General features: G+C 36.2%; 1 protein-coding gene across 1 annotated transcript; it reads left to right on the top strand.

Annotated features, from left to right (window-relative positions):
• The first annotated feature begins 394 nt into the window (after positions 1 to 394).
• LOC121406507 lies at positions 395 to 12020 on the top strand. The gene is made up of 4 exons (XM_041597517.1): positions 395 to 1116; positions 1980 to 2030; positions 2867 to 2979; positions 10924 to 12020. The coding sequence occupies exons 1-4, from the start codon at positions 454 to 456 to the stop codon at positions 11012 to 11014; spliced, it is 918 nt and encodes a 305-aa protein (XP_041453451.1). The 5' UTR covers positions 395 to 453; the 3' UTR covers positions 11015 to 12020.
• Positions 12021 to 12301: the final 281 nt, after the last annotated feature.

Here is a 12301-nt window from a genome sequence, read left to right on the forward strand (position 1 = left end):
ATAGAAAATCTTTCGGTATTTTTAGGTCACTATAAATTATCGAGATTCCCTTGCTCCTCACGATTGATGCGTGATCAACGCCAACAGGACGTGTGCGCAATTGCGTACCGAACTTGTTACATCACAATCAATCCACTGTGACGTAGGTTTCCATGTTTACGCATGCGCATTATCTCTCCTAGGATACATGCCACTCCTAACAAAGAAGTTTGTACGGAGAAAAACCTAGAAAATAAGAAACCATATGATAAAATATTCAGGACATTATTAAAATGGATAAATCCGAGCAATAGTTCAATCAAGATGATGAGGAGAGTTTGAAGAGACATAATTAAAACTTCAATGGCTTCCTTTTTGCTCAAAATGTATCGGGATTCACTCGTCGTACATAGAATCTTTGCATAGAATACATTTTTTGCATGTATTGTGTAATTTATTGTGTCAGTAAAGAAAATGGGGACTGGTGCATCAAAAAACAAAAGATCAAATGTCGTTTCGAGTTGTCAACAACCTACGAGGTTGACCAACCGTCCGCAGAACCGCCGTGCCAGTCGGCAGGAGAAGGAACAACCCGAGTATGTTCTTCTGCCGAGTATAAAGAAGGAGAGATTCCACCGCAGTCACAACACTCCGCTAAACCTCGAAAGACACCAACAGGATGTTTTCGGGGCAGTACCAACAGTGCCTTCGGGCGTTCTTAGAGATAACCCGACTAAAGACCATGCCGGGGTCGAGAATTCCTCGGTATCTTTAAGCTCGAGCTCTCGGAGCGTGACAGATGAACTGGACGACCTTCGAACCGAACTGGACCAAGTTCTGGTCGGCCACTACTACGCCATCAACAAACCCGCCGCTGGGGTTCTCCGAACCGCAGAGATCTCTGTTCTAGAGAGGCGTAACCAACTACAACCTTTGCCATTGGACTACCAGCCGGTCATAGGAGATAACTCAAAGGATAGGGAGTGGATACGGCCCGGTGACTTGGTGAAGCAGGAGAGGGATCTTATGGATCGGATGCGAAGAGAAAGGGGGCCCTCCAAACAGGATACAAAGATAGATAAAGAGACAGAAGACGAAGGTTCACCGTTAATTGTCTATGATTCGGAAGATGATCAGGTATGATTCTTTTTTTAAGCCCAATACTTTTTCATCCTTGTTCGTCCTCATGTATATCCATCTTTGAAAAAATGTGTTTAATTGACAGTGCACATTAAGAAAGCAATGTTCAAGTCTGCACCCAAAATGCAACAATACCAGCACCTTTAGAAGGCTTTTGAATGTCATCTTCAATCTGGCACCCCTAGTGAAAAAGGTGCAAAATACCCGATTTTGTTCCTGTTTGCACCCTGTATATAGTCGAGGGATTAGGAGATAAAAAAAATATAGTCGAGGGATAAGGAGATAAAAAAAATCTGTACCATTATGATTCTTCATTTTCATAAGTGTGCAAAGTTTCTCCGTTCCCATAATAAGGACAATAATAATAATAATAAAACGCTCCACCACAAGAGAGTAAGGCCTTCTAATTGTAGCGCATTGCGCTCTTTAAAAAAGGGTACAAAATGATTTCTCGTGATAGGGTAACAAAGCTTCGAACAAAGCTGCACCCAAAGAGGAGCTTAATGTTGCATTTTATTTGAATAGTGCAAAATTGTAACTTTAGGGGGGGGTTGTGTACTCGAGACATAACCCTACCAAATAACTATTCGCATTGATGAAAAGCTGTATCTGTCTCGAGGCGGGCCAGCTTTCCAAAGGGCGAGCCATTTCAGCTGAACATCACATCGGCGGGAGACCCCATAATTTACTAATTTACAAAATATGAATTGTATAGCATGAATATTGGCTATTCATGTATGCATGCGTGCATGCCCATGCAGACGCCCGGAATAAAAATCATATATGGTTCAAGAAATATGTTTCATGGGTATTAGGCCTATCGTAAATCATATCTGTTTTCTTCAACTTTCGCCCTACAGGATCGAGGAGACTTTGACATCCAAAAATTTCAAGCAGTCAACGTTCCAAAGGTAACCAAATAAATGAGAGAGTTCAATGTTGCATCCACCTTTAGTTGCCTTATTGGGGGTGGGATATAGAATTTTCGTATACTTATTTCCCCCGATCGGCCGCTGAAAGCTGATTTGTTTTATTTTGTTTATTTTTTTGAGGGGTGATCCCAACTGAAGAATGTAGTTTAAGATTAATCTTTGCTTCATCCTTAGGTATTACAGTAGATGGGGTATCCTATAAGATATAACTAGCAGAGCGCGAAGCGCGAACTCATGTAGGTTTCGATATTTCATGTATTTAATATGAAAATTGAACATTCTGAGGAGTACTGTAGTGAAGAACAAGATGTGTGACTATATTGATTTGGGCGCTAGTTTAATGTGACCTTATAAAGACTGTTTGCAGTGACTCATGAAGAAAATAAATCAATTTTGTTATATTCCGTCAGTGAAGGTATAATAGCTTAACGATTGATGCGAGCTGAATTTGTCTGATTTTTCAAACCTGTAAACTGGGCATTCGGATTTTAATCATGAACGTGATAGGTATCGAGCATAATTGTGAGTGCTGTAAGCTCCTGAATTTGTCTGATTTTTCAAACCTGTAAACTGGGCATTCGGATTTTAATCATGAACGTGATAGGTATCTAGCATAATTGTGAGTGCTGTAAGCTCCTGCTGAAGAGGTAGACAACCTAGACGGGACATTCTATGCACTTTTTGCGGGACTTTTTGTCATCATAAAAGGATGCATATTTTCCAAAATAAATCTTAAGAATAGGGTTCCGATAGGGCATGACTCGGGACCCTCAATATTGTCAAAACCCTGATGAGTTTCTGAATTGATGCCGCAGGAACCTATCGCAACAGGTGTGGACATCTTAAACAAGACAACTTACACCAACTATTCATCCACCATCGACAATAAAGAGATGACACCGGGTACCATTAGCATCCAACCTGCAAGGTAAAATTACTTTTGTACAATTTGAAGCCCTTCTGAAGCTTTGGTAAAAGATCAATTAACACTTTTTAATTATGAATGAGTAGGGGAAGGCGGGGTAAGTTGTGACAGTTTTTGCTTTTTGCATGTTAGAATTGATATGATTAATAATCTTGTCGAAATAAGTACCTTCCCTTTAAATTTAATTCTTCTGAAATATTTTCCACCTATATATAACTTTCTATCCCCACACTGAAAGTCATTGTGACCTTTGAAAAAAACGATGTCAAATGGCTCAACTTGCCCCATATATGGGGTAAGTTTGAGCCACCTTCTGGGGTAAGTTGAGCCACAAAAACTATGTACAAAATGTATGGGGGAGAACCAGCATGTCAATTTTTTGTTTAAAGTCTTTTCACTTGCTAATTCTCTATAAATACTAACATCCTGTAAAGGGAAAAGAGCAGTCATGTAAATTTGCTCCTTTCAGCCTGCATTTCAATCGATTTTTATGGTTTGTTTGTTTTTTAAGACACATTACCATAGGAATTACCATGGCTCAACTTGCCCCATGCTGTTTGGCTCAACTTACCCCAGTCCGAACTTAGTGCGATAATTTTGTATTCACACATTTATTATGCATCCATCATATAAAAGACTATGACAAGAATTAAGATCCATACCTGGACTAATAATGCTGTTATCATGACTTTATTATATTTAAAGACGTGTGTGTTTATAAAGCACTTATCTATTTCACACTCTTTTTTACTTTTTTGGCTGAAATTCATATTTTTCCCTCTAAAAAACTACTTTTTGTTTCAAAGTTGGAAACAATGTGGTGGGGTTAGGGGTTATGCTATGGGTCATCAATACATGACACCACCACAATGTCTGACTCATTCATTATTGGCCTGAGGCTGGTGGCTCAACTTGCCCCTATGCTCAACTTACCCCGCCTTCCCCTACCAATCTTAGACGTGTATTAGCCGTTTATTTCTTCTTTTTTCCAACCACCGATTCTCTGTAAAAATGGGAAATATTGAAATCTTAGACATCAAGCATCCTCTGTCAGCTGTGTTTATTTTGTCTGTAAAAGGGGTCTATTCATATCTTATCGTAATCTACAAACAGAAATGACAATAAAAAACGCTAAAATGGTAAATCATCCTGAAATTTTCATCCCATTTCTTGATTAGGAATTGTAAATCACGCAGATATTTTTATTTGATCAGGCACCCATTTAAAATAAAATTTTCATGCAAAATTTCAAAACTTGTCCAGTAAAACACATTCATTTCCATATTCTCCCCATCATCGCTGTTATGGCCAGCGTGTTATGATATGGGTGTGTGTGAGGAAGGGGGGGGGGGTGTATAGGGGTGCGTATAGGGTGTGGTCACTTTCACTTTTAATTCCATTTCTCGCTAGAGAACATTCGATTCTTGACATCACGTTGGGTTGAATGTTGTCAACAACACGAGATAAAAATATCAAAAAATACAATTCCTTAGAAGAAGAAATCATTTTGTGTTGTTTGCAAAATGCAGGCTAAATTTTAGCTGTGACAACCCTTTAATACCAAAAACGGACCTTTCTCTCTCACCTGCATGCAGAATGACACAATATAAAACCGCCGCCTTTCCGACGGCAGCGGCAGAGGCGTCGTCAACATAAATACTTTTTAGCAATTACCTCGCAAACGCTTTCTATAACACAGAGCAGGCTTTGTCGAAAATCAGTGAAACAAAAACAGCACTGTCGTCCAGGACTCTGGACAAACGACATACATTATTTGCATTTGTTTTGTTTGGTCTGAATCTAAAGACGATGTGATGTCCTGGTCCTCCATCTTTCGACAATGACCTCAAATCTGTAATTTGACTGGCATTTTCAATAGATTGTGAACGTTGTAGAAAGTGACTGTGAAATGGATGCTAAAAAACGCTATTGAATTCTCCTCCAAGATCAAGTCTTTGAAATGTCATCATAACTTTGAAAGTGTACCGTATATAAGGGCACTAGTATTCAACCCGTTTGGACAGTTTCCTCAAATATATAAATATATAGAATTTACCTGAATTTCAGACCCATCTCATTTTCAAGAACAAATGCTGGTTATTCTTTTTTTGTGTGCACGGACGATCAAATTATACGGTATTCAATCCGTCGGCACTAGTATTCAACCTAGCGATTAAAGAAGACCCTGTCTCTCAATCTGCCCTTGTCCCATCCGACTATGGACTAGACCATTTGAGATGTAGTAGACTTGTTAAGAGGTTGAACGCTGCATTTTTTAGTACAAATGTCCCACTTGGCACAAATGTTCCTTGAGTCAAAAGAAAAAGATTCATCCAAAGAGACACGCTGTATCTATGCAAATAAGCAAGTAATTTGCATAAATTTGCATATTGTGTCGATATAGGAAAAACAAGTAATTCAGAATAAATATTTCACCAGAACTGCCCTAAAATTGGAAATACAGACTTAGGGTAAGACAGGGAAGAAAACTGTCATAAAATAATTGGGCTATCCTTGTTTATTATTACCTAATTTACATAAATTATGCAAATTATAATTCAAAAAAGAGTATTTTTTCAAGAATCCTGAACTGTTTTAGAAATAACGGCAATTAATACGAAATGTCAACATTCTACATGAAAGAGAATATATTAGCGAAAACATCGATATGTTTCATGACAGTATTAGTGTCTTAATTTGCTTAGAAAGAGGGCAAATATGTCAAAATGTATGACGTGATATTGCGCTAAAACGAGACCAAAACATCCTCTATGTCACAGTCACACTCACGAATCGGACAATAAAGCGATCAATGGTATGTCATTCGAGATAACACAATCTCAACACAATAGCTTCCATCGGCTTCTCGTATCGCTTTTGTTGGTGTGTCTGCCACATCGTAATCTGTGATACACACGGGCAAAATGCATTTCGGTATCGGTAAAACACTATTAATTTTGTTTTATTTGTTTCTAATTGGTTTCTCTTGGAAAATTTACAGGAGACATTGCTTTGCAGGTTACTGCTTAAATGAAGCTCTGGCACATGAATCATGACGAATGTAACCTACCTCAATCCATATTTTAACTTTGTTAAAATATATATCTTTTGGAGACCCCAAAGTGGCAAAACTGCATCTCCCCGGCATTCCCGCTACTTTACAAAACCAGTTTGACTTGTATTATCTACTTGGAAAACACAGATGTATGAGACATCAGACAACATGATTCCTGAAAAAAAATATTTTTGTTTATTTAAGCCAACGGGAGCCTTTCGAATTTACCCCATCCCCTCTCCGTATTTCGACTTTAAATACAAAAAATGTTTTAAAGCCATCGGCAAGGCAAATTGCGTTTTTTTTTGTTATAATAAAGCGACTTTGATATCTATATCTTTATATTTACATTCATCATTATTGATATTATTATAATTATTATTAATATTTTTATTGTTATTATAATTATTATTAATATTATTATTGTTATTATAATTATTATTAATATTATTATTGTTATAATTATTATTACTATTATTGTTCGGCCGTTTGTAATAGTGCTCTAGCACAGTAAAGGCTATAACCCAACAGGAGCATGCCTAGGATACCCTTTCCCTTTTTGGTTTTATGTATTAAAAAATAGTTTATTGTCTTTAGAACTCTTAAAAGATTACTTTTGTTTGTATTGATACCTTGGAATAGATTGAGGAGAAAATACTCTTCAATTGACATGTAGAGGAGCTGTGGTAAATTGAAGAACAGCCACACGGCCCTTTATTGATTCCACTCTATGTTGAATTTAAATATTTTGAGAGCCCAATCGGAAGAAAGATACATTTCTACTCAGTGACGTACCGTGGGCCACGGCAATGGGGGGGGGGGGCACCAGCAAAAAAATCGAGTCACTTAGGGAGCGAAGCGCGCTAAGTTTTTAGGTATACTGACCTAATAGAAACATTTTAAGGACATGCAGTGCTATTAAACGGATATGTATCTCACTGATTGAATAATGTGAGCTGAAAATTTTTGATATTCAGACCTAAAAAAGGGCCTTTTTAAGCAATTTTTTTTGGTAATCATGATATGTACCTGCCTCGCTATACAATGCGAAGCGCGAGCTGAAATTTTTGTATATATTGACCCAAAATGGGGAATATATTTTAGGAATCCATTAAGATTATACATATCTCAGCAAAGTCATCTAATGCTAGTACCAACCTTTGTTGATTTTGTTACAATTACATATAAACACATTAAGCATTTTTTGGAGACATGGTAATCATGATTATCATACGCATCTCACTAATCAAATACTGCGAGCGCGAAGCGCGAGCTGAAAATTTCGGAAATTCAGACCTAAAGAGGGGCATTCTAAGTCTTGTTTGTTTGCAGGAATTCACTAAGACTGTACGTATTTCATTAACCAAATGATGCGAGCGATGCGCGAGCTGAAAATTTTTGATATTGACATCAGAAAACTAGACATTTTAAGGACTGATTTTAGAAATTCATTGAAGAGTAGACACCTCACCAAGTAACTAATGCGAACGTTAGCACGGACAGGAAATGTTTTATATTAGACCTTAAATAGGGCAATCAATTTAAGTAGTCATAAAAAAGAGCAAATGTCACTACATGAAAAAATTATGACTCGAATTGCGAGGTAATGTATTTGGTGTACAGTATTGATTTGAAAACAGGAGGTTTTAGTACATCAGGATTATTTATCTCTTTAAACGGTCTATGCGAGCACCAGGAACAATAAAGTCATAGGCCCTGTGAGCAAATAATGTTTCATAAAGTTTGAAAAAAAATGCTTTTTCATGTAACATAACATAATTATAATATAATATAACATTTATAATGAACATAATTTCTTCTTTCCCCACTACGTTTCTCTTCCTTTCTCCCGCTTTTTCGCCCTTTCCCCCCTTTTTTTGGCCAGCCGATTGGGGGGCACGTGCCTCCCATGCCCCCCGTAGTTACGCCACTGTTTCTACTACACACAGTAAAGCCTCTTTGCGTTCTCCTCTTAAAAAAAACCATAGACATGATAGAAGGCATTGTTTTATTTCTCATAATATAAGTTCGTGTACGTGACGGTGGCCTGTCGAAGTTGCCAAAAACCGTTTATTTTGTTTTGACAATATACATGTATATTTAGAATATCGTCTAAATGAAGCCCTCATCTGGAAAAGGGCACTTATTAAAGGCAGCATCTTTATTATATAGAGGAGGCCTTGGCACTTGGAAGAGGCTGAAGCTTGTTTGATTTCTTGGGACCAAAATTTTACATTGAACCTTTTTCGTTTTTCAAATTTACATCAATAAATTTTACAGGAAATAAACAAAACGGATTGCACTACAAAATGATTTTTGGGGGTAACGTTTCTTTTCTTTTTCGTTTTGTCACATCTGCCGGAATTCCAGGGGGTGCTATCTATCGAGAATAACACACGCAGCACATTTTGCTTGTCAAATATATTTTCGTCAAAATGACCTTTAATTTTTAGGTAATAGCGTTTCATTTTTTTTGCTTGTCAAATTTTCCAGACCCTTGTCCCCCCTACCTTTTGGGAGAAATTTCCGCCCCTGATACAAACAAAAGTAATCTTTTAAGAGTTCTAAAGACAATAAACTATTTTTGAAAATACATAAAACCAAAGGGGAAAAGGGTATCCTAGGCATGCTCCTGTTGGGTTATAGCCTTTACTGTGCTAGAACATTATTACAAACTGCAGAACAATAATAATAATAACATTAATAATATTATTAATATAGATAAATATGAAATATAGATATAAAAGTTGCTTTATTATACCAAAAACGCAACTTGCCTTGCCGGTGGTTTTTAAACACGATATTTTTTTATTTAGTGTCGAAATACAGAGAGAGGATGGAGTAAATTCGGAGGGCTCCCGTGGACGTATAGGCTTAAATAATAATAAAAAAACTATCTTCAGGAAACATGTTCACTGATGTCTCATACATCTGTCTTTTCCAAGTCGATAATACAAGTCAAACTGGTTTTGTAAAGTAGCGAGAATGCCGCGGGGGAATGCAGTTTTGCCACTTCGGGGTCTCCAAAAGACATAAATTTTAACAAAGTTAAAATATGGATTGATGTGGGGTACATTCGTCATGATTCATGTGCCAGAGCTTCATTTAAGCAGTAACCTGCAAAGCAATATCTCCTGTAAATTTTCCAAGAGAAACCAATTAGAAACAAATAAAACAAAATTAATAGTGTTTACCGATACCGAAATGCATTTTGCCCGTGTGTATCACAGATTACGATGTGGCAGACACACCAACAAAAGCGATACGAGAAGCCGATGGAACAGGAAGCTATTGTGTTGAGATTGTGTTATCTCGAATGACATACCATTGATCGCTTTATTGTCCGATTCGTGAGTGTGACTGTGAAATAGAAGATGTTTTGGTCTCGTTTTAGCGCAATATCACGTCATACATTTTGACATATTTGCCCTCTTTCTAAGCAAATTAAGACACTAATACTGTCATGAAGCATATCGATGTTTTCGCTAATATATTCTCTTTCATGTAGAATGTTGACATTTTGTATTAATTGCCGTTATTTATAAAAACAGTTCAGGATTCTTGAAAGAATACTCTGTTTTAAATTATAATTTGCATAATTTATGTAAATTAGGTAATAATAAACAAGGATATCCCAATTATTTTATGACAGTTTTCTTCCCTGTCTTACCCTAAGTCTTTATTTCAAATTTTAGGGCAGTTCTGGTGAAATATTTATTCTGAATTACTTGTTTTTACTATATCGACATAATATGCAAATTTATGCAAATTACTTGCTTATTTGCATAGATACAGTGTGTCTCTTTGGATGAATCTTTTTCTTTTGACTCAAGGAACATTTGTGCCAAGTGGGACATTTGTACTAAAAAATGCAGCGGTAAGCCCTTTTTTTGCAGTTAACAAGTCTACTAATGAGACTATACAGGGAATTAATCAAAGCCAGAGACTTACATAGATTTAGATCTAATTTAGCAATCTAGACCATTTTTAGATTCGCTATTTATAATCACTAGGTTGAATACTAGTGCAATTCAGTGCAAAAGGTCATCGCCACATAATTCGATCCTCCGCGCATACAGTCGACAGATTGATAAAGAAAATACTGACAACAGATTATCCTGGAAATAACAAAGGTATGGAATTAAGATATATTCCCTATTTCTAAATATTTGGGGGAATTTGTCCAATTTTTTGAATTATGCCGGTTTGCATGTTTAACGTCATTCAGGGTCAATGAACTTTGACCATGTTGGTGTATCAAGTCATTGAAATCTTAACCAACGTTAGGTTTTTGAAATTTTGTAACTTTAATATGAAGTTTATGGTCCTAATTTATGACTTATCATCTGGCATGATCAAGGTAAAAGATCATTTGGGTTCAATGAACTTTGACCATATGATTTTCTTAACCAAGATTAAGTTTTTAAAAATGTTATCATCGCTTTGAAATTAATGTATCTAGGAAACTTGTACATAAAGTATCACCGAACATTTTGCAGAGTTTTAGGTCACATGACCAAGGTCAAAGGTCATTTGAGGTCATCAAATTTAGTAGTTTATAATCATTTCGGTTTTTTCCTTAGTTGCTTTCAAACTCAGCATCAGCGCTGCTGCTGAATTGGATTGCGTAATGATTTATTTATCAAAAACAAACGTCTCATATTCATATAATTATTTAACACCATTATTTGTCTAATGGTCTCGTAATCTTTGTTCATCATGCTTTATATTTCTCTCATATGACTTTAAAAAATTACTTTTTATAACTTTACAAACCGCGAATGTCCATCCTGCATTATATTGATTATTTTATGAAAACTGGTAGATATTCAGAAATAAAGTTCATTGATCTAATGATGATAATTGATAAAATATTATTATTCTCTTTTCAGGATCTCGGAAATTGCGACGACATCAACAAAACCGATTTATGATCCATCGGAAGAAGACCTACTAAGAGATATTGAACAAGAATTATTCTAAAAATACACCAGAGTATAATCATGGTTGTGAAAATGTTCAACATACTGACTGCAATTTTAAGAAATCTAGGCCTTGTATATTTGCTTTGTGCAGGAAGGATACATATTTCTTTTTTTTTTAGATTGCAGTTCCCCCAAACAGCAGATGTTATTGATTGTAGTTATTAACACTATTAATTTCGTCATAAAATCACAATGAACTTTGGGTATTACTACACTTTTTTGTATCATCACAATTTTGTGTCGTATCACAATTTTTTGGTATTCTCGTGATATTTTGTGTTATCACAATTTTTGGTATTATCGAAAATAATTTTGTCGTGTGAAAAGAGTGTAGTTATTTTATGATGTTTAAAAATGTTTATCAATTATTTAATTATCAATTATTTTATTTGTACAAATACTGAGCCATTGAGAAAAAAAAAACAGCAATTAGAAACTCGGGCTTACATTCTATCTTTTCTGTTTCGTAGATCCGGGGATCGTTTCATGAAATACGAGAAGTCCCGTTTTATCCGACAGTTACCACAGTAACAGTGCTTCTCAACCAATCAAATCTGACAACTTGTCAGACAACATGTTGATGAAACGCTTCACATGAGCCACTGCAGACAGAGTTGCGTTAATAATAATGATATTATAGCATTTTTCAGGCCACCGCACACAATGGCACGAATTCACAAAGGTGGTTTCTACAGAAACCATGGTTTCTAAAACCCACGGTTTCTAAAAACCATGGTTTCAAACGACACCACCTTTGTGAATTCGGGCCATGTAGACTAGTCTGCGCGACCCGAGTTCGAAATTAAACGTAGTACAATTTGAAGTTATTACCGAGACACGGAATATCTTATGTAATGTTCAAAATCATCGTACGAATACCTACGTTCATATCTGTGACTATGATATCATCCTAAAAGCGAATTTAACATTTAGTCGTAATGACGTCATAGCAATCGTACCATTGGCTACGATTTGAAACTACATGTAATTTTGCCTTTGTTTCAAAATAAAGGCTTGCCATCATCCTAAATTGTTATATTAGTAGGCCTATTCTTGATTTGAACCTCAAATAAAGTGACACTTTTCATTCGCATTTCAGAAAATGAGCTAAATGCGAATTGTAATATGTTCCCAACTCTGATCTTGGACCAATCGTAAGGTGTGCGGTGGCCTTTATACGCGCATTGCATTGCTTGAAAATCACGTCGCGTTTGATCACAACTCTGTATGCAACGGACCCATGCGGTAATAGCGTATTTTAGCATCCACTCCGTAGACACTTTCT

Source organism: Lytechinus variegatus, chromosome 1 (genome assembly GCF_018143015.1).
Source record: "Lytechinus variegatus isolate NC3 chromosome 1, Lvar_3.0, whole genome shotgun sequence".
NCBI lineage: Eukaryota > Metazoa > Echinodermata > Echinoidea > Temnopleuroida > Toxopneustidae > Lytechinus > Lytechinus variegatus.